Genomic DNA, 27116 nt, shown 5'->3' on the forward strand with positions numbered 1-27116 from the left:
TGGGTGTCCTGTGGATGCCATGGACCTCGAAGAAAAAGAGTTAACAAAGGTATGTTATACCATAACTCTTATTTTCTTCTTCGGGGTCCATGGGATCCACAGCCATTACGTTGGGGATATCCCAAAGCACTAACCCTACGGGCGGGGACGCTCCTGACTCTCGGAAGAGAGGAGAATCCTACGCCCGAAGGAGGCATCCTGAGAGGCAAAAGTGTCAAAGGCATAAAATTTGACAAAGGTATGGATGGAAGACCATGTGGCTGCTTTACATAATTGCTCAGCAGAAGCACCCCGGCGGGCCGCCCATGATGGACCTACCGCCCTAGTAGAATGTGCCGTCACTGAATCCGGCACACGCATACCAGCCTGTGTATAAGCCAAAGAAATTGCCATGCGAATCCACCTGACCAGTGTCTGTTTATTGGCTGGCCAGCTACGCTTATGACAACCATAAAGCGCGAAAAGTGAAAAGTGAATCGGACTTCCTCCATTTGCTCGTGCGTTTAACATAAATTTTCAACGCACGGACCACATCCAGGGAAGCCTCACCTTGTGAGAGACTTGTGCCCTGAAATGCTGGAACTACTATTTCTTCATTAATATGAAATTTAGACACCACTTTCGGAAGTACCTAGTACGTAGTACTGCTCTATCTTGATGAAATATCAAGAACGACTCCCGGAAGGAAAGCGCAGCTAAATCCGACACTCTACGTACAGATGCCATAGCAAGGAGGAATACCGTCTTTGCGGTTAGCCACTTGAAGTTTATTGAATTTAAAGGCTCGAACGGAGGAGCCTGTAAAACCTTCAGAACTAGAGTCAAGTCCCACGGAACAACCGGGGAAACGAAGGGAGGCTGAATCCTCAACACCCCCTGAAAAAAGGTCTTTACATCCGGTCTCAGAGCAATTTTATGTTGGAACCAGACTGAAAGAGCTGACACCTGTACCCTTAAAGAGGCCAGGCGTAGCCCTTTTTCCAGACCACTTTGAAGAAAATCCAGCACTCTGGATATCAGGAATTTATGTGGATCATACCCTTTCAGTTCACACCACTGAAAGAAAGTATGCCAAACCCTATAATATATACGGGCTGAGGATGGTTTCCGTGCCTTCAGCATCGTCCGTATAACAGACTCGGAAAACCGCTTTTCCCTCAAGAGCCATGCCATCAAAGATAGCCGATGAAGTCCGGGTACCAGCAGGGACCCTGTAGCAACAGATCCGGTCTCAATGGCAGGGGTCATGGAGTGTCTATGGAGAAAGACCGTAGATCTGTGAACCAGTGCCGTCTCGGCCACGCCGGAGCTATTCATATGACGGTGCTGCCCTCTTGTTTGATCTTTCTGACCACTCTGGGCAGAAGAGCAAACGGGGGAAACAGATATACCAGCTTGTAACGCCACTTTACTGTCAGTGAGTCTACAAACTCGGCTCTCGGATCTCTTGTCCAGGATCCGTACCTGGGAACCTTGTTGTTCCTTCTTGATGCCATCAGATCTATTTCTGGTAGACCCCACCTGTCCACAAGGTTCCGAAAAACCTGTGGCTGTAGGGCCCATTCCCCTGCATTTATCTCTTGCGGACTGAGAAAATCGGCCTCCCAATTCAGGATTCCTGGAATGAACACGGCAGATATCGTGGGCAGATGAGTCTCTGCCCATACCAGGATTCTTGATACTTCTGCCAAGGCGGCCCAACTCCGCCTACCTAAATCATCAAGGGGGCATGAGACCGCGGTGCGATTGTCCGACTGTATCTGCACCGACCTGCCCTTTAAGATTTCCTGAGCCTGCACTAAAGCTTTGAATACAGCTCTTACTTCCAGGATATTTATCGGTAGGCGGCTTTCCGTCACTGACCACTTTCCTTGGAAAGTGTGTGACCCCGCCATCGCCCCCCAACCTTGAAGACTGGCGTCGGTTTTGACTAATGTCCAATCCGACACCCAAGAGTGGCGACCCTGCCTGAGATGCTTTGTCTGCAACCACCAGGTCAGGGACAACCGTACCTCTGGAGAGAGATGCAGCAGCTGGGACCTGATCGTGCGATGATCCTTGTTCCAGCGAGACAGAATGAATTACTGCAGTGGTCTGGAGTGGAACTGAGTGTATTCCACCATCCTGAAGGTGGCCACCATCGACCCCAGGACCTGCATGGCTACTAGAACGGATATTTGCCTTTTGCGAAGCAACCTGCGTTTTCGTGATTGTAGAGCAAGGATCTTCTCCTCCGGCAGATATATTCTCTGCACCACGGAGTCCAATCTCGCTCCCAAATGAAATCTGTTGTACCGGACAGGGTGACGACTTTTGCCAGTTTATGATCCAGCCGTGACTGTACAGACATGATACTGTCAGCCTCAAATGATCCTGTAATTGCTGTGGGGACTGCCCCAGCAACAGGAGGTCGTCCATGTAAGGCAAAATCCTGATGCCTTGGCGCCTGAGGCATGCCATCATTACTGCCATCACCTTGGTGAACACCCGAGAGGCTGTGGACAGGCCAAACGGCAGGGCCTGGAACTGAAAATGTTCCTCCCCTACTGCAAAACAAAGACATTTTTGATGAGCCTGTGTGATTGGGATGTGAAGGTAGGCATCTTGTATGTCTAGGGACACCATATAGTCCACCTGTTCCATTGCCAACACAATCGATCGCAATGTTTCCATCCTGAACCCGGGGGCTCGAACAAATTTGTTGAGCTCTCAGATTTAGAATAGGCCGGTATAACCCATTCGGTTTCAGAACCAAGAACAGATTGGAGTAAAACCCCTGGCACCGGAATCACAGCCTTCTGAAGGGCCAAAGCTCTTTCTGAACCCACCTGCGGGTTTACACAAAGGAACCTTTGAGGAGGAGTCCTCCAAAACGTCAGGGCGTACCCTCGGGAAACAACTCCCCGAACCCAGGCATCCTCCGTCGTGAGGTGCCAGGGCTCTGAGAACCGAAGCAGTCGGCCCCCCACCCTGGGATCCACCAGGCGGAGGCCCGTCCCATCAGGCCACTGGTTTATCCTGGACCCTAGATCCTAGACGTTTGTTCTGCCAGGGCTTCCTGGGTCCTGCCTTTCTTGGTGGAAATCTCGCTGAGGGCTGACCTTTGGCCTTGCCCTGCGGCCAAAACCCCTGAAAGGATACCCTCCTCAATTTAGATGAGGTTGCTGATGTTAAACCTACCGTCTTTGAGGCTGCCATGGAGGATACAATTTTGTCCAGTTCTGGACCAAAGAACACACCTCCTGTGAATGGAAGGAATTCTAGGGCCTTTTTGGACCCGACATCTGCCCTCCAATCTTTCAACCAGCGGATCCTACATGCCACCACAGACTCAGCTGAAACTTTAGAGGAAAGGATCCCTGCATCCAAGGCGGCATCACCCAAATAAGAGGTCCCTTCTCTAATAAAGGAGACCATATCCAGTTGCTCCTTAGAGGCATCTGGTAAAGACTCCGTTAAGAGTTTTGGCCCACTCCTCAATAGCTCTTGCTACCCAGGCAGTGGTCATAGCTGGGCGGGTGGCCATTCCTGCCAGCGAAAAAATTGATTTGAGAGAAGACTCAAGTCTCCTATCCGTGGTTTCCTTCAGCAAAACTGCTGGGATTAGCAAAGTGGTACGTTTAATCAGCTGTGCCACATGCGCATCAACTGATGGTGGATTCTCCCACTTGGCACAGTCCTCTGCTGGAAAAGGATATAGAAGCGCCATTCTTTTAGAAGAATGGCTTATCTTATCCGGACGGACCCAGGCTTCCTCCATAAGTTCTGATAAATGTTCAGACTTTGGGAATTCTGCCTTAACCACTTTTTGGCGCTTGAACAGGGGGACTTTCCTAAGCGGAAGATCCCCTTCCTCGATATTTAACACCAATTTTACAGCCCTTATCAGAAAAGGGACATCGGCTACTGGGAAATGATCATCACCTTCCTCGGAGCTAGACTCCTGCGAAAAGTCCTGTGCCTGTTCCTCCTCGGAGGAGGCACTCGAGTACTCACCCATGTAAGGCATTACATGGCGCCTAGATTTAGGCTGCTTTGGCCTGACAGCCTGAGGCTGAAAAACCCCCGAGGATGATGCCATAACCTTACCAGCACCAGGGTCCATCCAAGGCGGCCACATCATGGGCATAGGATGCATCTGCTGAGGCAAAACCCAAACGGGTGGTACCGGGGCAGCCAGCCGTTCCGCCACCTGAGCCATAACCTGAGAAAATTATGCCCAAGGAGGCTCAGGGCCTGAAACAGGCAAACTTAATTGGTTCCCACAAAACCCATTTTGTAGAAAGTCCTGTGGGGACAAACCTGCCTTGCAGGCTACACAGGATATCAGCAACGGGGCTCCCGCCACCTGACCCTCAGACTCCTTAGACATAACACTATGCCAATGGTTCTGAGTGTATATGTGCTGCTTTCTACTCTCAACCCACACACCTGTAGCAAGGGAAGGGGAGAGACAGTGACAGTATACAGGAATTACAGTTCTTTTACAGAAGAAACAGTATCCATAAACAACAATCACGTCATGCATAAATACTCTACGAGCCATATGCATATAAGCTCTCACTACCATAATCAGCCTCAGCTTAGGTAGGATAGAGCCCTGTAAAAACCTAGACCAGCAGTAGGCAAGGTATACAGGGAGACTGCCCAGTGTCCCTCTTGCAGCGTTCAGAGAGCAACTGACATACACTCTGGCTGCCCTATATGGAGGCTGGGAGGAACAATCCACAATCAACTGTGCCAGAGGACTGAACTAGCGTGTGGATTGGGGGAGGGGCCGCCGGGGAAGCATACCTCCCCTATGCTGCTTGGACCTGTGCGGTAAACTGACCTGGCCGCCGCCACACGCCCTGGTTGGTCAGGAACATCAAATCCCGGCGGTCTAGGCTAGGAGAACAAGCAGTCTCACCGCCGGAGGCCGGACCGCCACGTGGTCCCGGCGTCAGCGGCCGCTGCAACCACCTGCTTACCTGCCATCCCCTTGATCCGGTTGCGGTCCAGGGCCAGACAGCCCCTGCCGAATCCCCTGCCAAGGACCTGCCGAGGCTAGCGGTGCGGCGCCGGTGGAGGTAGTTGCAGCGCGTGGCCGGTGCGCCTCCAATCAGGCGCGAGGCTGCTTCCAGGACAGCTCAGACCACCCGCTGAGATAGAGAGTAAAACTCTCTTTTTTTTTGTACTCGTCTGCAGGACTGCTCCAGCAGAGAGCTCGTTTGTATTAACTGTTTGGTGACCGGGATTCATACCCCAAAGTAATGGCTGTGGACCCCATGGACCCCGAAGAAGAAATATGCATAAAAGCTTGTTTTTGGCCTACCACTAAATATAAAAAAGCTAAATATTACAAATGGATCTGCTGTAAAATTAACATTAGAGCTAGTTAATGAGATACATCCGTCCATTCTGACTTCCATAGATCGTTTGTATTTTGCCATACAAACTCACACTTTACAGTCTATACTGAACATGGACTATATGTTAATGAAGGAAGCTTCTACAGGTTTAAGGATTAGTATTAAAAAATCTGTAAAACTATATAATTAAACACCTCATGTGCAATACAGTGATAAAATCACAGCTTAATAAGTGGCAGAGCCCACAGGCCCAACTCTGACACCAGAATTAAGTGTGTGTGACGGAGCACACATTCAGTGATGCTGTGCAAAGTGGGCAAACTTGCTGTAGTAGGTAGCAGGCAGGTGTCACATTATGGGAGCGCTATGCGTAGTTGACTCTCACGTTCCACTTACTGCAGGGAGTCAAAAAATATCTTATCTTCTGTTCTCTCCTGTGTTCATAAACAATAGTCTGGAAAAGGGCTTAGCATCGGTTGTAACTTACCATGGTGAATGTACAGTATATAATTCATTAATCATTATGGTAATAAAGCAGGGAGTGCACTAAATAGTCTGAAGTCCGACCCAACCACCAAAACAATACTAAATGCAGGTTATACTCTGACAGAAGCAGTTAATAGCAAACTGTGTATTTTCTGAAAGGTAGAATGGGAGCGAAGGCAGGACATTAATTATGGTGGTTGGTAAATTAATTAGCAGGGAGAGGTGTGGAAACGAAGAAGAAGGGAGGGTGGTGTGGAAATGAATAAGGGGGGTGTGTGGAAATGAATAGGAAGGGGGGGGAATTAAGAGGGGGGGTGGAAATTAAGAGAGAGGGACAGAGGTGTGGAAGTAGGGAGAGGGAGAGAGAGGAAGGTGTGGAAATTAATAGGGAGGGAGGTGTGGAAAATGAAGAGTCGGGGGGTGTGGAAACTAAGAGGGGGTGTGTGAAATTAAGAGGGAGGAAGTAATGTATGAAAAAGGGAGGAGGGAATCAGCGTGAGGGAGGTTAATGAATTACTAGTGAGAGAAAGAGCGAGAAATAAATTACCAGAGATCAGGGAGAGTGGAAAATCACCATAAAGAAAGAGACCGAGAAATGAATTACCAGAGAGATTGAGTGTTGGAAAAGAAATATCAGAGAGAGGGAGAGGGCGAGAATGAATTACCAGAGAGAAGGTTTTTGAGAAATTAGGCCCAGATTTGTCAACAATTACATTCTTGTTATCACTCTTTACCAAACTTAAATGGCGCTGCAATCAATCAGCTCTTTGTGTAATTTTTCAAATACATGACAGTTAGGAGCTGATTGATTAGAGCACCATTTAAAATTAGTAACGCGTCATAAGACGACTGTCATTCATTGATAAATTGGGCCTTAAAGGCACACATCCACTAGACAATTTTTTTGAGCGATTAAACGATAACGATATCGTTATCGTTCAATTGTTCATAAATCGTTTGCAAAAATGTCTTAAACGACCAGCGATGCGTGCTCCCACTGGTCGTTTAGACATCTATCATTGTACAAATATGTCAAAATAACGTCAGGTTCAGCATGTTTGCAGATGACTGATATGCCTTCACTGAACGACTGCTCGATCAGTGCAGGCTCATCACAGACTGACAAACGACTGCACGATTACAATGTCGTAATCTTGCAGTTTTTTGCTTGTCGTCTAGTGGATGTGTGCCCTAAATTAGCATGGAGATCGAGGTTGTGGGTGCAATAAATACAAGACAATAGGTTGCTGTGCCACACATTCTGTCCCAACTGTGGGGAAATTTGTGAGGTATGTTCTTCTTAAATAGAAGGCTGCATGAAGGGTGAGCCAAAAATGATAAACAGGAATCTGTGCTTCATTACAAGGTAGAATGAAGGATACGGACTAGCTCTTGTTATGTGCTATACACGCCACTCCAAACTGGCAACCCCTCTGGAGTCACATTATTTGTTATATATAGTCTGCTCATTCTGCATATGATTGTATTTTTATTCCCAATGCTGCCCTAAATTCCTGAATACTTGCTGGTGTGGCTAAAGACCACGGTTACAGAGCTAAATGTATAAAACTGACATGAGCGCTGATATGACAGAAGACACCATAAAGCATGTAAAACATAAGAGATGTCATCTTACTTTTCTGCTGGTCTCTGTGCACCTCCACCAAATTAGCTGGTGTACAGTGATTGCCCTCCTGTGAGTTTAGCTGTGAATGTAACGTCAGCTCTGCAGAAAACTCATCGGCCATGTTGCTGCAGTCCATAGTGTGTGACAGGGTCCTGATTGAGTACAGGGTAAAATGACAGAATATAAAAAGAGATCAAGAAATATAGTATTGTACGTAAAAATAAAATGAGAAACTAAATAATAAAGTAATTTGAAAAAATAACTAGACATATTGACCTAAAAATACCACTACCACCAGTAAAAATAATTATACTTTTATTCTTTCTGAAAGGAAAACACTAATTTAGACAAGTTCCATTTATTAAGTCACTGTGCCTCAGTCTTCACTTCACAAATAATATAATAACTGGAACTAAGTTAGGTAAATTAGAAGGGAGTATAGTCTTGTGTTTTGTGTAGTAACATTATAAGGTATTCAAGTAAAAAAATATGGTGCTTACTTGATACGATATAAGTACTTTGTGTTTAATCTTTTATTAATAATTATTTTAAATAAGACATCTGATACCATATGTTGCCAGGATCATGCAGACTCCAAATATCTGGAGTGTAAAAATGGCAAGTGAGAGCATCTAACCTGTAGTCCTTAAATATGATGGACATACAATGACCAGTGCTCTTTACGTAGGTTTGCGTTTAAAATGGGAACCAAACTGGACAAAGTTCTGGGAGCGATGTTACTTCCCTCGTCTTGCACTCACGATGGATCATACTTACATAGAGAAGTCATTTTGTTTCAGGATCTCTTTTAGTCTCTTCTGAAAGATTTTTTCACTTTCTGTCACAGCCACAAATCCACGGTCTATAGACAAAAAGGCGTGTCAAAATTGTGTAACACAAACTAGGTTTTTTAACCAGATGCCAAGACTTTATATAAAAACATTTAGAAAAATAAAAGTATTAAAAAGGTAAAAACATAATGTTCACGTCACACAGCAGAAATTAAGGTAAAACAAGCGGTATGCAGTTCTCACTAATGGCCTGATTCAGTTGGATGAAAGTCCATTTGTGGAGTGCAAAAATACTAACTTCCACACAGCGCATGTGAATCACAGAGCTTTCATTTGTTTAGTTGGCATCTTAGATGTTCCTATACTTTTTTATAAATAAATCTTAGATGTGCAGCGTTTCACATATCCTTAAGTATGGTGACACATACTGGGTTGACAGTAACAAATCTACACACTACAGTACAAAGTGCATGTATCTTAAAAAATTTGCAATTTAATAGAAATACAACTATAACTGCAATTTTGCAGCTGTCTTGCTACTCACATGATCATCTGCATTATGAATAATTTCTTTTAATTAGATGCAGGTAGCATCTGACACTTTGTCAATCAGTGAATTAATTAAAAAAAATACTAGTGGTTGTTTCAAAATAAGAACTGCAAATCTAATAACTGGACAATTTCCATATGCCTACCTATTTCTCTGAATAACACAGGGCATATACTTTAATAGCTGCGATGACAGTACGATAAGTTCAGAAGGCCAAAAATGCCTGAAATCTCCTGACATTGGTGTCAAGGCTTGAACATAGTAAATGTATAAGAGCAGTCCCCAACTTTAGCTCAATTAAGCCTCCAAAACACATATCCATTAAAACGACACAGCGTTTAGATTTTGAAAGTTCTATTTACCTTGTGAATCTGGTGGACTGATCTGAGAAGATTGTTTCTTCTCTCTACGACGCAGTTTCTCATCTTCCCATATTGCTTGCAGACCAGGATTCTTTCCTATCTGAGCTGTAGTTAAAAACAAAAGCAAAGGCCTCGGTTTCCTTAAGAGTTTTTTTTTTATCCAAGAAAAAAAAATTGTAAGTGCTAGAGGGGAGACGAAAATATAACAAGCCAAACAAATGCAAACAAACAATCCTACTGGCTTTTCTAAATGAACTCAACCTTCTACAGTAGTCTGTGTCAGGTTTCCTCTTTTGGGACCTCTTTAAACAGCGACAGTTTAAGGAGAAAAGAAAACTCTTTTCTGAGGCACTCTTGTGTATAATAAATTATAAATTCACTTTAAATTTGCTGAAAAAAGGGACTCACAGGACAAACACAAAACACATGAAATATAAAAAACTGTATCCCGAATAAAGTAGAAATGTTTATTTGTCTTGTATAGTAGGTTAAGGCGACTGCCCTGTATGCCAAGCATAAGTTATTTATATGTACTTTTTACACGTTGTCATTATGGAGTATTGTGTGTAGAATTTTGAGGACAAAATGATTTATTCCATTTTGGAATAAGGCTGTAACATAACAAAATGTGGAAAGGGTGAAGCGTTGTGAATACTTTCTGGATGCACTGTATATATACATACACAAAGAATATAGAGGAAACTTTGAATCCAGCAATACACATTTATTATGTCCACCCGATGGCGTCCGTTTCTGCCTTAATCTATGCTATCATCAGGGGCCCCTGATGGTCTTTCATTTCTTTCTGTATTTCACGGATTGAGTGAGTGTATTATATTCTATATTCTATTCCGGATGCACTGTACCTAGGTCTCACTTAGTTGGGATCCCGGCAGGTTGGGCTGCAGGGAGAGAGGGTTAGGGCACTTACCTGTAGGCGTTGGGATTCTGTCGGGATGCCGCTGCCGGTATTTTGACAGCCAGGATTCCGTACCTAGCCCCACACTTGTACCCCAGGATTGTAAGATCAGTTGTAATATTGATTTAATGCTAGCTGGTATGTAAGCTAGAATTAGACTATTGTTACAAATTATCTCTTAGGGCTGAAATGTAGAGGAGACCTAGATTGTGTCAACCCTTTGTAAAGAAAAAGTAATATTGAAATCACTATCCCAGGTTTCTACAACAATGCTCAGAAGCAAGCTGCTCATAGTAAATGTTGAGTTAGTGTCTAGGAGCCAAATCAAATGGCTCCTGGACAGTTGTTGTACCCTGATCATGTACAATTCCATTTTGCAGGTTCATTGTTTGGAATGTAGATTGACATCCTGCTGCAAAATAATATTTACTAAGAGAAGGAGTTATGGCAGGGGTCAGGGAACTTTTTTACCTTTTACCCCAAAATATATTTAGATACGCCGACATTACCCCCTTGATTTGAATGGAAGGAAATCATATAGTAGTGCCCCCATAGTTATGCCCCTGTAGTAGTACCCCCATAGTTATGCCCCTGTAGTAGTGCCCCCATATAATGCCCCTGTAGTACTGCCCCCATATAATGCCCCTGTAGTGCCGCTTGTACAAAAAAACAAACAAAAAAAACCACTTTCCTTAATCCCCGCTCCTGCATCCGCCATCCTGTACGCCCGGCTGCTCTTTGGAACTATGGGAGAGATAACATGACGTCTCTCCCATAGTGCGCATGGAGAGAGCCTCCGGCTGACGTGGTTCTGCAGGGAAGGAGCCGGGCACCAGTTGGTAATAACATCTCAGCGGGCGTCCGGTTTAGAGCCTCCCTGCGGCACAGCCGGGCATGCATATGAATCATTCTATATTATAGAATGATTCATATGCATGCCCGGCTGTCTGTCCATTACCCCCAGAAATTTAATTTTTACCCCATGTGGGGTAATTTACCCCTGCTCCCTGACCACTGAGTTATGGCATTAACTAAAATGCTTTTTAATATTTCACTGCCAGTGTTTACTGGAAGAAAGTATTGGTTATAGAAGTATATTTATAAAAAACCCCAGAACATCTAACCAGAAGAACATGAAAATTAATTTACAATGTCATCTACGAGATGCATACATACATTAAAATAGTAAATATTTACTTTGTAGTAAATTAGCACTGGTGTCCTATCTGATTCTGAGTGCCATGTTTTCTCCAGCCAAGAGTATTTATTGGTAGATACTCATTACCGTTCTCATGTATTCATGTTGTCGAAATGCATTACAAAAGTGGTTTATGACATTCATTTAAACACCATATAATATATTGTCTGCAGGAAAATATATTGTTATTATTTTAGGGGAAAAAAAACCCTGGCAATTTTTTTTATACAAAATAATATAAATTGTCAATTTTTTTTAATGAACTAATTAGGTTAACAATATTTATTATAAAACATACTTACATTTTTTTTTAGCAAAGAGAAATATGCCTAGGTGGTGTCTAGCACCATCCTGTGGCCGTATCTAGCAGGCCCCTGTAACATCTCAGACAGCTATGCCAGCTAAGTGGCTAATGACTGTGGGCCTGATTCAGCAAGGATCGTAATTGCAAAGCTGCACGCAGGCATATACTGTAGTGTGTAGTGCACGCAGGCAGCTTTGCGATTGCGATCCTTGCAATAATGCAAATGCAGCAGGAGGTGTACGACACCCCCTGCTACATTTGCAATCCCAGCACTGCAAAAGAGGTCGCAGACTGGGATCACCATCGTGTTCAGCGGTGGTCGATGCTCACGATGGTGGACGGAAGGCCAGCTGAGTAAGCCTCAGCTTACTCAGGCTCTCCGGTTGCGAGCCTAGCAGACTGCGTACGTCCAAGCAGTCCCTGGGCTGGCCACTCCCGGAAAACAGGGCAGACAGTTTCCGGGAACGCAGGCTGACCCCGCCCCCGCACCGCCCCTTAAATTCCTCTGCCTGTCAATCAGCCAGAGGCATTCAAGGGCCTGCGTGCGTCTTAGCAGGACCCATTCTGCACACTCGCAGAATGCGTCCTGCGCACGATACGCTGGAATCTGCGTTCAGCAGTGCATCTCGGTTACACTGGATACTGGCCATTTTTGCCAAACTTTACTATAACCCAGCATGCAAGCCGTTAATGAAATTAAATGAAAGTCTGGATTTTACAAGGGTCAATGCTGGACAAATTCCGGTCACAATGCCAGCTAAGAGCTGACATACTGCTGGTGATTTCAGTATGTTCTCCTGTGCCTCCTCCTCCCCTTATTGAACTATAAGCTGGCTAAACACAGCCACTCTCTAGTGCATACGTTTTTCCCCACTAATCTGAGCTCCCAGGTTTAACGTTAGCTATTACTTTACCCACAGCAACACCCCACGTCATAATACTAAGCCTGGAAGCTGTAATGACCAGCAATGCAAAGAGGTAAGGGAGCAGGTGACAATATTTAAGGGGCTTAAAATGCAGGATCATCACCATGTATTTTGTGTATGTTTTATATATAGTTGTTATTGAAATATATATTCCCTTTCACAAACATTCATTTAAATGATTCTTTTTAATATATGCAATCCCATGGTTTACACTTCTTTTTAACATCCTTCATTCACTATGCATTAATACATTTATAATAAATTCACTACAAATTGCTCAAAACTGTCAGCTCCTAAAGTTTGGAGAAAAGTGTTCTATAAACAAGCAGAGTTGCCAACATAAGTAATCATAAGCCTGGAAAAGGTGATTTTTGGTTACTTACTGTTGAATCCTTTTCTTTGAATCAGGCTGCGGGACACTGGACCATGAGGTTGTATATGGGACTACAAGGAGCTGACACTTAACTAAACCTGTAGCTTTAACCACAAGCTCCTCCCCTCGGCAACCCCATCATGTCAGTGCAACTTCAAAAGTGCCTGGTAAGGAAAAGCAGTAACCCAGTGAAACAAAAAACAACTGAAACGCAGAGACCAACTTGGTCAAAAACACAATGTAACACGACTGAGCATGAGGGAGGAAATGTAGTATCCCCCAGTCTGATTCAGAGAAAAGGATTCAACGGTAAGTAACCAAAAATCCCCTTTTCTCCTTCATCAAGGCTGGGGGACACTGGATCATGGGACGCTCAAAAGCTACCCTGCAGGGGAGGGAATGCTCACGCTGCCTGACCGGAGAACTGTACGCCTGAAGTGACGCGGAGGCAAAAACATGAAACCTGCAAAAACGAGCGAACGTGTGGACAGAGGACCCGGTAGCTGTGCAACAGACCTGTTCAGCCAAGGCCCCTGTGGCGCGACGTCCAGGAGGTTGCCACCGCCCAAGAAGAATTTAGCCGCCACCCTGGCAGGTGCCGGTCGCCGTGAATCAGAATAGGTCCGATAGATGGCTGAGCAGATCCAACGTGAAATGGTCTGCCAGTGGGTCCCTGGACCTCGCACAAAATCAGGGAACTTTGCAGTTGTGCTGAGGCTCCATCAGGTCTACCTCCTGAAGACCCCACTTCCGAACCAACTGCCAGAAGAGAGCAGATGGTCCTGCTGAGCCCCGTGATGAACACCGCCAAGAGTGCCGGAACAAAGGTTTCCGCTGAGGCTAGAATGCGGGATGCCTCTGCCATTGCTCCTGCTCTCATGGTGCCCTGATGATTCACATACACCACTGCCGTGGTGTTGTCCGATTGGATCTGTCCCGGACGGTCGGCACGGACTGGGCTCCCAACAGAGCCAAATAGATGGCACGGAGCTTCAGCACATTGATAAGTAGGGCAGTGTCCGATGACAGCCAAAGACCCTGAAGACTAAGACTCGACGTCAGTGTGACCCAAACGATGAGACTTGCATCTTGGTCACAATAACCCAGCTTGGAATTACCAAGGAATGACCGCGGAGCAGGTGATCAGAAATCGGCCACCAACTGAAGGATTGCAGAGTGCTGTCCGACAGAACCAGAAGCTGAGATGAGAGGTCCTCCATGCATCCCGACCAATTGCGGAGAGTATTTCCCACTGGAATTCCAGCGAGTGGAAGCGGGCGTACTGGAAGGTCTCGATGGTGGAGACCATCGTACCCAACAGCTTCATGCACAGCCAGATTGACGGGCGAGGCACAGACAGTACAGTCGTGACCAAATCCAGGAGGGCCCAGGCTTTGTACTCTGGCAGGAAGACTGGTAGGAGGTAGGTGTCGAAGATCACATCAGGCGCATGGCAAGGCATCAGGTGAGACTTCTCGAAGTTTAGAATCCAGCCGTGATCCTGAAGCACCTGCACCGTGCGGGTCCAGGTGGACCTGCAACTAGGAAGCCAAATCTGCTTTCACTAGCAGATCGTCCAAATAGGGAACGTTTTCATGTCCTTGAGCAACAGACTTGCCATTGCCGCCGTGATCTAAAAACGTGTAGGTATGCGTCCCTGTGGTCGATATTCCCTGGATCACCGAACAGAGAGATTCCACCCGAAAACGATCCACCCACAGTCTGGTGCTCAAGGCCCGTAGGGCTTCTGAACAAGGAAGAGGTTGGAGTAAAATCCCTGATTCCTCTCTGACGCTGGAACCGAATAATAACTCCTTCCGAAAGCAGAGAACCGAAAGCCTGGTCCAAAACCACCCTCTTCCACGTGTCCCAGGGTAGAGAAGTTGCGAAGAAACGTACGGCGGCGGACCCCTGAGGTCGATAACATTCTCTGGAAACATCGGCCTTCGACGCCACCCACCGGCCCCTGAACTGGAGCAGCCATCCATCTACCCCAACTAGGACTGGATGGGCAGAGACCCTGTCAGGCGCTAGGCTTCTCAAGAGTCTTGGCTCCGAGTGCCTGTAGTTACCACAAAACCGTAGTCCCTGCTACGGGCAGGAAAGTGCTTTCCCCCCCTTCCCCGGTAGCCTGGGCAATAATGGTGTCCAACTCAGTGCCAAACATTACCCCCTCGCCCAAGGGGGAGAGATTGCAAAGAATGCTTGGGATTCGGCATCAACATCCCAGGCGTGGAGCCAGAGCACCCTCTGAGCAGAGGCGGCCGTAGCCGAAACCCTGGAAGCTTCCTGAGCGCCGTCCTTGACGGCCTCACACACTTATTCAGTGCACAAAGGTGTTCTGCCAAATCCAGTAAAGCATCTCTTGACAAGTCACCCTGAAGTCCAGCAACTAGTTTGTCAGCTCACGTCTCCAAGGCCTGGGCGACCCACGCTGAATCCAGCAAAGGGTGAATAACGACCCCAGCCGCCATGTGATCCATGGTACAAAGCCAAGGTGGGTTGGACCTCAGCGGGGGACCACACAATGCCGCAGCTGGCGACCCAGCCATGCGAGTCTGTTCCTCCTGCTGATGCGCCATAAGCTGAAAGAAGTCGGAGAGTGACCGAACCATAGCCTGTGCCCACGCCGGCTCGTCCGGGGCTGACGCGGTGCCTCCCGATGTCTGTGCGCCACCAGCCCCCTCCTGACAGACTGCGCACAGCGCCCCGGAGTCCAACTGTGACACTGGGCACACGTAAAAAACAATGCCATAGTGGTGTTCTTTGCCCTGACGGCCTTCAGATTGTCCTCCATCACTGCCACCCGGTTCCACCAATTACAGTGAATGCAAGCAGATAGTACAAGTAAACAGGTCACTGACAACTGCACTTCAAAACTTTTTTCAATATTTTTTTAAATGAAATGCAGGTTACTTAGCCTTCCTGGAGGGGTCAGTAGCCACAGAGGAGAGGAGCAGAGGGCAAAGACACGCCGTCTAGTTCGCAGAGGCAGAAACTCCTCAGCATATTAGGCAGAGCCAAACCGTCAGAATGCGGGGGGAGACCAGCGCTGATAGCCCCCCTTTCCCATTCAGCGAGGCCACTCTCCTGCACCAAGGTGTTACTATCCCTCTGGTGGGGAAAATACTTGGTATGCCCCAGTGCAGGCTGCGCCTCGGTTTTGGCCGGTAAAAAAAAAGGCACAAGCTGAGAAAAGCTGTCCGGCGTTTGTGAAAGGAAACATTGTTCCCTATACTCCACTGACTACAGGGACGGCACGGCATCCTTCTCAGTGGATATTCCCGGCTGTAACACGGCGACCTTGCCGTGCCCGTGCCGTCTGAAAGGACCCACCAGCTTCCATGTGTAATTAAATTCTACATCCGGCAAATAAACTGACTTTTTTTGCCGGCCGGGCAAAACCAGCAGGTGTGAAATAGTCCGAAGTGGCCGCCACTGTCCAGCCCGGTAAGATGGCACCTGCCATCTGGGACAGCGCAGCCGCCCGCACCCTCTAAAAGGGTGAAGGCAGTCTCCAATGAGACCGGAGTGCTGCGGGGGGTACCGCTGATGAGCGCATCACTTGTCCGCCGTGGCTGTAACCGGCAAGCTGCACTCTCCTTGTGTGCTGCAATAGGCAGTGCACAGGCACCTAACTATAAAGAAAACCAAACAATTAATAAATAAAAGAAAACAAATACTAGCTACAAAGGGCTGCAGAGCAGCCCTCCCAATTCGTGCCGAACTCCCAAGGCACTTAATCTACAGTACACTGACGTGATGGGGTTGCAGAGGGGAGGAGCTTAGTGTTAAAGCTACAGGTTTATTTAAGTGCTAGCTCCTTGGGGTCCCATCTACAACCCCATTGCCCAGTGTCTCCCAGCCTTGAAGTAGGATAAATCTCAGATAGGATCTCCAAGTTCAGCATTTAATTTGTGTGGCTCCTGGCTTCAGCTTTATGACTAATCCCCCGGGGCTCCTTATAAAAAGGGGATGACAATAACAAAGAATTTTAATCCAATTGGTTGTTACCATATATTGTATCTTTCGTCTGAGAGCCACTTTTCATAGATTGCTCTTCCCATAATCTTCTGCCCAAATTCAAAGCTGAACACTAATGTATTTCCAAATGAAGAATAAGATTAGAAAACATAGGATTTAATAATTGATAAAGGTAAATGGAAAAACATACCTTCAATTTCTTGACGGTTTAAGATATCAGCAGCTACAGCATCCACTTCCAACTCACAGGTACTCTGCGGCTCTACTCCTTCCAGCAATAAAGAACTGCAAGAGATATGTATGTCCGCTGGTATCAGGTGTAACAATACAACGTGCGTTAGTGAGTACAATCACCCCTTGGTTTCTGTTATCAGCATGGCTTTCACACTTGGGAGAGAATAAAATAAACTCTTCCCCCTGGGCAGCTGAATGAACCTAGATAGGTCATGGTCACAAGGAATTCCTGTTTTATTTTCGTCTCAGAAGAGTGAGTGAATTTGCAATGACAAAATAGCATGGGTGCAGCTGACCACCGCTGTAACATTATCTGTGACCTTTGGGTGAAGAAAGCACTCATCAATGCTGGTCACTAAATCATATAAAGTAACAGCACATTGCTTGTTATATATCCTTTCTTCATGTCTTTATTTTAATTTCAAATATATGTACAAAATCGATATGTATTTATATGACAAAGTCCCAAATTAAAAACATCTTTATTACTAATAGTTATATCAGACTTTTTAAACTGGGTGTCACATTGCACAGCAAGCTGCTGTGTATAGTACTTCACATACAGAAATCTAGCACAATAGAACTATTTACATCCTTGGTTTATGAACAAAATTAATCAGTAACAACGTCAGTTCACTTACAAGCAATTTATTTTTGTTTAAAAACAGTTGAAAAAGAAAACAGTTTTTAATCTAAATATTAATTGTAGCATAAAGAATGTGTAGTGTTCATATTTGCCAACCTTGGGATATCCTCTTCCTCCCACTTCATGAACGTAAAGGAGCTTCCTGGGATGGTGTCATTCTCTACTCTCATGTCTTGTGAGCCATCATCTAAACAAAAGAAATATTAAAATGTTTTTAATATCTATCTTGAAAACTTCAAAGAACCAGTATGACCTTACATTCCTCTGTTGTATGTTTGAAATGTAAATTAAATTTCTAAATATTTTACTGTGCCCGCAGCCAGCAGTGCTTCAGCTGGCAAGGTTGCATCACATGCGACCGCACCAGGCCCACTGCTTCCCCCAGCTTTTGTAGAGGAGATCCGTTCTGCACTTGTGCAGAACATTTCTCCTCCGACTTCCCAGACCCCCAAGAACTGATGCGACGCTCTGTGACCACTGACATCAGTTCCGGAATCGCACCCCAGTATGCCGTGCAAATGGCACTCCAGGGCGCATGATGTTCCGGGGATCACAGTGTGAGGAGGGGAACTTAGTTCCTCTCAAAGCACTATTTGGCTGATCTCTGCAAGTGCAAAGAACAGCTTCAGCAAGGGAGACTGATCATCAGTCCCCCGACACGCTCCGCTGCACTCTGAATATGGGGGGGTGTATGCCCATGGGGATTAGGGGGGGGGGATTTTGCATTAGTGGGAGTGGGGGAGGGTAATACAGAAATATATGATGCTGGGGGGGCGCTAAATATTAATAAAAAAAAAAACAGCAGCATTGTAGTGGTCACAGGGTAATAAGGGGCAAAGAAAAAAGTTTTATTTTAAAGGAAGGAAGGTTGGTTCAGAAAACAGGGATTTTTTTTTTTTTTTACTACTAATCGGGCATGGGGGGGTTATCATTATTAGGATTTATGACCCCTGGGGTGTCTATTGCCTATGAAGGGTGGGAAGTTATTTTTATAATGGGGGCCTATGGGCACAGGGGGGATTTGAGGGTTGCTATACACCCCATGATATATATTTTTTAAATAAATAAAATATGTAACTATATTATTAAAAATCATTTTTAAACTTTAATAAATAATTAAAAAAAAAAAAAAAAAATGACCATTTCTGAGCAGTTTTCTGGGGAAAAAATAGTCAGCTAAGTGGTTAAGAAAATTGTACAGTAAGACACAGGGCACAGAAGAAATCCAGAATTTGACAGGGGGGAAGGGGGGGGGGTGTCAAATGGGAACCTGAACTGATCCCAGTGCCAGAGCAGGATGATTTTGTGCCCTTTACTGTCCCACAGTGTGTCCTGATATGGCATTATCACCACGACTCATTCAGCATGGTCCTGGTTATAGGAAAATAGGGGGGAGCCCCATGCCCCCTATTTTCTCATACCAGCCCAGGCTGAGAGATCCGGGGTTGGTTACGGATTTGATGAGAAATCCCACTCATTTTTTTTTTTTTTTTTTTTAAGAAAAATGTTTAAACCTTTGGTTAAACAAGGCCTGCACAGATCATAGTAATCTGTGCAGTACTTCTCCCACACTTGCCTGTCTCAGGCAGGTCTATTGTTTGGCCAGACTTTTTCGCCGAGTTTTGGTCGGTTTTAAAACAGATTTTTAATAAATCTCTATAGTTGTCTACGTAAAAGTATCGACTGTTTGTCCGATGTTTAAAAGTCAGTTGGTTTTAGGTTTCTGGTCTGTTTTGCCTTTAGAAAATATGCGCTTTTGGTCAGTTTGCAAAGTCAACAGAAAATCGACCAAAAACGACCTTTAGTAAAGTTACACCTTTGAGTTTAAGGCAAAACTTTACTAAGAGGAGGGATAGGTGACATTTTGAAATCGATGGACATGGCCTCAGATCAACAGCAGGTTGATGCTCAAAACCACAGCTCTTCCCGTGCTGAAACCAATCACAACGTTGTATTTCTATAGCAGTGATCGGCAGCAAACGGTCACTTGCTCCATGACTTTGTAAGAAGCAGTAATGAGTTGACTGTTTTTTTTCTTTTCTTTTTTGGCCAAGATACCAGGATTGACTACAAGCAGTAGAGAAGACCCCTTACCTATGGATATGCAAGTAATAAAGTGGTGAATGAGAGTGTGTGGGACAGTTTATATTTAATAAATTACTTTTGTCATGGTACGTGTCTTCTCGTTTTTTGATACTGTCTGCCAGGGCATGCTGGCACTTGTGGCTCTCTAAGTGCCAACATGCCCTGGCAGCCGTTTAAATTACAGGGCTATCTGGGACCTGTAATGTGCCAGTAAAGATTATTTCTTTCCTTTAAACAATATTTATTAACTACTACTAACTCAACATTTATTGCACCACGGTTCTGGGAAGTTGCCCCAGTGCTATCAACAGGGTAGTGGTTTCTCTTAGGGGCTGGCATATAGCTGGGCACACTTTCCTTAGAATTCCCGTTCCAATGATAATCAACTTAAGACTGTTTGGCACCCTGGCGGGGGACTCCACACCATGTGTCGGGATGTAGTTATGTGACCAGCGGCTCACAATCCCGACTGTAAAATTCCGGAATCCAGGACGACGCATGCCCAAACAAGGTAAGTCCGGGGCGCCCGTCCTGTTAGCCGCAGGGGGGAAGGATAGGTTTACGGCAGTTAGCGTTATTTTTTTTGGGGGGGGAGTTAGGGTTAGGCACCCCAAGGGGGGAGGGTTAGGTACCACCCCGGGAGTTTAGGGTAAGGCACCCCTAAGGTTAGGGTGGGGAGAGGGGAGGGTTAGATCACTTACCTGCCGCTGTCGAGATTTCCTGCTGTCAGGCTCACACTGTCAGCTAAACAGCCGCCGGCATTTCAATTCCATTCCCATGTTTCCCCCTGCTACAATGCCAATATCACCGGCTAGTAAAGCTTAGTGCGGATTAGTTGCATTTTGGGGAGACCCCACACTTTTTGTCCTACCAAGTTTTCCACTACCAGCCTAAGCCTAAAAGCCTAGTGCTGGTTTAACAATTTTCGGGAAGACCTTACACCATTTTTTTATTTTTGTGTTTCGTAAACAAAATCCTGCAGAGAAGGCTGCACAGATACCCTGTAGCACACATCCCAAGCAAATCAGCATACTTCCTTGGGTAGAAATCACCTCTAATTCATCACACATCCTTGAGGCACAGCCAGACAACCTTGGGGAACAGCACTTATAGCACACCTACTCATTCTTCTCCCCAATGTCTCCACCATGATGGGCGGAGGAGGAAATGGTGTAGCGTACACCAAGCCAGGCCTAAGGCAAATTTCTGGACTCGTTCAGGGAGTCAGGAAGATCACCACTATTTCCGGGAATCTCCCTGACTTTCAAGGAAAGTCGGCAAGTATAATTACACATTTCTTTCAGAAAGCAAACACGTTGTGTTAATATGCAGCCACTTCGTTCCCACAGACTAGGTTGCTGTTGGCAGATTCAGTGAGGGAGGGTAACAAGTCGTTTCATGGACGTACATGTAAGCCTGATCTATGTTTTCTTTAGCATGAAAGTGATGGATATCTTCATCTATAAGAATGTACATCTGTTAAGTAGGATTTTTTACACAATAGGACCTGACATACAAAAAGCAACATTGTAAGTTTTTAACAAGCTATAGTCTTGTGTGACATAGTCTTACTATACTTATACTGTGTGCCAACAAATTCTTAGTGGTGGGTGCATGTAAGGGGAAAAATGTTTCTGGATCCTTGTCATTCAGAGAATACTTAGCAGACTAAGTTCTACAAACAGCTCCATGGCAACAAGAATTCAGAACAAGCTTAGCATGACTCAGTACAGTTTGACCAGAATGAGCACTAAATCAGTTGCAGATGCGCTGCCTGGAGGTGGAGCAGCTGCGATGTGACCTCTTAGTAAAATATAATGACTGCACTTTAAGTTCAATATCTGCTGTAGTACAGTATCTAAATTCGGTATGTAAAACAATCTTGGAGTAATACAAGCGTATTTCTTATTGTTTAGAGTTCAACACACATTGCATTATACAGAAATATAACAGCTAAGAGTCAATTAAAGGGCCGTCAATGTTAAGCAATAATTACAAAAAAAAAAGAAAGACAATGCTTCACCTTTTCTCCGCGCCTTTCTGAATTTTACAGCAGAAAGATTGATCAGATTCATCCCATACAAGTTGTAGTCAATGAAAAGCTGCAGTAGATATGGGATATGGGCCTCATGAGGCTGGTAGCACTTATTCATTACAGCTCCACCTTGCAGCAGTTCACTTACTCTGGGAAAAGATACAGGAAAAAAAAAAGGTTTTAAAACTTTGCAATTAAAATGGAGCACACACGTAATTCCTTGTAAGCACGTTAAACTCTAACGAGCAGGAACTCTTCCCTTATGTGCTTCTCCTTCCCACACCTAAACAATTATCTCCTGCCACTGCCTGCAATGGCACTAAGCCCTTGGGTTATGCCACTCTGCTGCCTATAAGACAGCTGATGCACAATGATTATAAACCTTGTCCATGTCCTGCAGTGTTTTGTACTGCAAGTCACTTTCTTGTTTTGGTCAAACTGTTTCTGTACTTTGTAAGGCGCTGCGGACCCCTTGTGGCACCATATAAGTAAATAATAATAATACTAATAAACAGTCATTTTCCATGGACCAATCAAGTAGCAGCATGATGATTAAACTTAAAGAAACCATGTGTGTATCGTACATGCAGTAGAAATAACAGTGACGACATTTATATTATTTCTCCTGCCAAGCTCACCTATAATTTATAGCATAAACCAATCTGTCCATGCATGTGTCAGCCAGACTGGATGTTAGTAGTTATACATGAAATTCCATAAAAGGAATTTATGTAACGGGATGACATCGGAGCTTAATTTGGTTATAAATTGATTCAGTTAAGATGGGCTTTGTCTTTAAAGGCCTCTCTTACCTATTCCTCACATGTAGTAATTATAGGGAGTTCCTCCTTCAGAAACCCCTACCATTACCCAAAGCCTTGGGACATTGCAAACAGATAGCAGTGCAGAGAGTCCATTCATGCTGCTCCCATAGAGGAATAGAATGATTTCAGCGGCAGTGAACCCAAATTGCTACATGTAGGGAGTAAATAATCTACATGATATTTGTCCAATGCTGGACATTTCCTTTAAATGTAATCATGCTCGTTTATGATTATGGTTTATATTTTTTTTTGTAATGTGACAATGTTGAATGTAATTTGCAAAAACGTGTAAGAGGTGTGTGTCATTCCATCTGTGTGTTCAGAGACGCACTGCAAAATGTATTAATAGTAAAATAAAAAAGAAGATATTCTATTTACATTTCCCAGCTGTCAAGTCACACATAACACCAAAGCACAACCCTGCTCTTCGGAATAGTGTACAGGGATAGAAAAACTAACTAGTTTGTCCTGTGTGTCAAATGATATTGATGCAGACTAAACCGCAATAGATAGATACAGGACAGAGATGAGGAGCCAGACTGGAAATGCATATTAACAGTTTATAAGAACCAGATATGGATTTTAGCTTCTATAACAAGGCTTAAAACCATTTTACACAGAGAATTATTGTGATCATCTCTTTTGTATAAAGCTCCAAACACAACCAATACCTTTCCAGAGTTAGGGAAATGACAAATACAAACACATAACCTTCCATTTATACACTAGCAATGGCATTGTAGAGAAGTGCTGGTTGTAGGGCTTACACGGCATGTAGTTATGAGACCGGCGATGAAGCTAGTCTCAATAGCGGCAGGGGAATCCCGACAAGGGACTTAAGATAGGCGTCAAAATAGATACGCCGGAACACGAAAGGAAGCCAGCCCAAACGAGGTAAGTTCATGGTGCCCTCAGCGATAGCCGCACACAGGGTAGGGGGTTTTAGGTTTAGGGAGCATAGCAGGGTTAAGGATAAGCACCCCTATGGGGGAGGGTTAGGCACTAAGGGGGGAGGGTTAGGTATAAGTATGAAAAGGAGAGACTTTGGTTTAGGCACTAACGGGGAGGGTTAGGTTACAAAAAGGGAGGGTTAGAGTTAGAAGGGGAAGGGTGAGGGTAAGTATACTTACCCGACCCCTGTAGGGATACAAACCATCGGGATGCCGTTGTCGGTATTCTGACAGGAGGCATCCCGACAGCTGGCATTACATACCCATTCCGCTTACACAACTTACCCCGATGCTCACAAGATGAACAGCTTATACAATGATTAACCTTTTCCCACAAATGGTACAGAGGTGCTGGCACCATCTGGATGTCCTTAATTCTACAGAGCTCTCTGTATTTACCCACATCTTAGGTTAACTATTGTACGCATGTCCCTTCATATACTGCATGTTAATGGATTTGACTAACATAAAAAAAAATGTGTGTTTCTTATTCTGGTACTGTGTTGTATTGCAAAAAAAACCCATCTATTGTTCCCTTACTTTTGATAGTTCTTTTAAGGAATACTTATTACAGAGTATTGTGATTTATATCTCCAGGATATAATCTTCAATCAATAAAGATCAGTATGTCATAATTATATTTATTAAGTAACGTAAAAAATAAGTTACTTAAAAACACCTACAAGAATTTATATTTCCACTAAAACATGAAGATGTCGACTCCTAAGAGAGGAATAAATAAAGAATATAATTGTGCTTTATTCCCCACGAGCCTCTTAAATAAACAGCACATGCAAATTCAAATACTATAATCGTGCACCTGTAATCAAGGTGTACATTTGTTGTATTACCACAGTGAGGTGCATCTTGGGTTTTTGCTATTAATTGAATGAACTGCAGTGGTGAGAATGTCTTCACTCTAGCTTTGTACATGCCAACACAAGGCCTAGCATATAAAAGCTATACAGTCAAAAAAACACCAAATATAAATGTCAAAAACAAATATAAAAACAAACTAAACACAAAAACTTGCATATCTGTAATGAAGTATGAAAGTAAAATATACTGTTCTGTCTTAGGGGGGAATTCAATTAGACGCGATAACCCTTTTTTCGCATGAAAAGTTTTTACTTTTGGTTACCGCCCAATTAAATTGCAGGTGAAGATAACACGTGATAAATCTCTATCGAGTTTAACACAATTTCTTTTTTTTCCCAATACATCCTGAGCAGGTGAAAATTTGGGGAAAATTCCTATTTTAAAAGATAAAAATGGCGGCACTTGGTCCAGTACCACTGGCACACCCTCCTTAATGATTAATTAGCTGCTTAGAATTTGGCCAATAATGACATGTCATTTTCGGGGGGAAAATGTGCAAAATGCAGGAAAATGGGTTAATTGATGTGGTACAGGTATATGGGGGTGCTGTATGAATGGAACGTGTTTATAAGAGTGCAGGTGGGTGTTAGAGATGTATTTTGAAGCTTTTTTAAAACTGCCTTAAAATTACACAAATATATACTTGCATGCATTTTTATATACCTTTCATTTAAGTAAAGCATTATTTAGTGTTGTTTTTTGTACTGTTTTATAAAAATGCTTATAACAGCCATTTGACACAATTTAAGAACCTCAAATACTTTTATTATGGCCACTAATAGACTTCTATACAGTTATCCAATATTAGTTTGTTTTTGGGATACAGGCAGCTCTTCCCATTTTTACCTATACTTAACACGTGAAAAACCAGCAAGAATTATTGGGTGAAACAACTTATTGTGCAATTAAAATGGTTGTTAACACCCGATAACAGGCTATAAGTGAAATTAACAGGTGATATGGGCAATAAGTTAACACCCGTGAGAACGTATCACTTTCGCCTGCAATTGGTTTCCCCCCTTCAATTAGTTGCGATAAAGCGAAAACTTGCTTTCTAATGATAGAAAGCAAGTGCTTTTTTTTAAAATAAATGTTCTTCTTAAATAGGGGGTGCATAAAAATGCCTAGAAGTATATATTTGTGTCATTAAAAGTTACTTCTACAAAACCTTCAAAACACGCCTCTAAACACCCACCTGCATCCTTAAAACACCTGTCCAATTCATAAAGCTCCACATCAATTAACCCATTTTCCTGCACTTGTACTTTATCACCCCAAAAATGACATTTCAATATTGCCCAAATTAAGTTAATTATAATTGTAAATATTGCCTAATTAGCCATTAAGGAGGGTGTCACAGTGGTTACGAACCAAGTCCCAATATTTTTACCTTAAAATTGGGATTTTCCCAAACTTACCACCTGGCGGTTATAAGTTGAGAAGTGGTGATATCCAATTTGCGAAAAATGCTATGGAGAATTCACACCGCCTAAAACAGTGGGCTAATAGGATTAAGCGCTAAGTATTTAGATGCGGCATAAGCTATTTTTTGCGAAAAAGCGGCTTATCGTGGCTAATTGAATTCCCCCCTTAGTCTGAATTTTCACAACGAGGTATTTCCAGATCAGCAGCATTAGGATTTTTCAGCTCTGGTCTCATAGGAGCAATAATTACCAGCTTATTCAAACAGATGGAAATTGAATAACATGACCTGTTGGGGGAATAGAGACTGGAGATGAGAAATCCTGCATTAGATATTGACTAAGAGGTATCTGATAAAGGGCAGAGTATTGTGATTTAGGAGACTGCAAGTAAAGAATAATCCTTCTATATGATTATACGTAATTTAACTATATAAGAGCTCTGATACAAATTATAATTATTTAACTTGATTTTTAAGGCATAAATTGTTTGAATATACTGATTATATAATGTAGTATAAATTGTTAGTTTCTATATAAAAATAATAATGTAAATTTTACACTTTCCAGATCAAACAAGATGGGAGATTTCAGATTTTAAATAAACATCACCTAAAATAAGGGTGTGGGGTGACAACACAAGTTTGTGCCTATTCAAATGAATAATCAAAAACGGTCAATATACTATGGAACAAAAACAAAATTATGAATATAACATTTGTTTTCCCTTTTACACTGTACAGATGGCTATTTACCTTTTCACCATGGATGGATTATAAAGATATATCTTCATGAATTGTCTTTCCTTTTCATTAAATCCATAGAAAGGGCTACAAGAAATAGAACACAAGTTAGTGACATATCATGTAGCAATTACAGAGGATGCCATAATGTATGTGTTTACCAGTATGGAAGAAAAATATGCTAGTTGGGAAGCGGTCTGTGTGAAATTGGGCAACAAGAAACTTATTTTTTTTTATATTTTATACAACTTATTTAAGTCTCACTGATAGCCACTCAATCAAAGGAAGGTGGCTGTCAAAGTAATACCTACACACTAACTAGACTCTGGGCCTGATTCAGAGCCGGACGCTATTTGCGCTCGCTCGGTCAGAAAAAGGGGCCGGCTATTTAAATTGAGCGCTCGCTCTTTGCGGTCTGTTGACGTCTC

General features: G+C 43.8%; 1 protein-coding gene across 1 annotated transcript in view; it reads right to left on the minus strand.

The window, feature by feature from the left end:
- Window positions 1–27116, minus strand: part of REV3L (REV3 like, DNA directed polymerase zeta catalytic subunit) — a 220933-nt gene that overhangs the window by 101413 nt on the left and 92404 nt on the right. Inside the window, exons 3-9 of the mRNA XM_088460488.1 lie at window positions 26701–26775; window positions 21860–22020; window positions 17848–17938; window positions 17062–17156; window positions 9168–9272; window positions 8242–8326; window positions 7474–7616 (exon numbers count right to left, since the gene is read on the minus strand). Coding sequence (XP_088316614.1) covers window positions 7474–7616; window positions 8242–8326; window positions 9168–9272; window positions 17062–17156; window positions 17848–17938; window positions 21860–22020; window positions 26701–26775 — 755 coding nt within the window. The remainder of the gene's footprint in view (window positions 1–7473; window positions 7617–8241; window positions 8327–9167; window positions 9273–17061; window positions 17157–17847; window positions 17939–21859; window positions 22021–26700; window positions 26776–27116) is intronic.

The sequence above is a fragment of the Taudactylus pleione genome, unplaced genomic scaffold (genome assembly GCF_031769625.1).
Source record: "Taudactylus pleione unplaced genomic scaffold, aTauple2 ptg000046l, whole genome shotgun sequence".
NCBI lineage: Eukaryota > Metazoa > Chordata > Amphibia > Anura > Myobatrachidae > Taudactylus > Taudactylus pleione.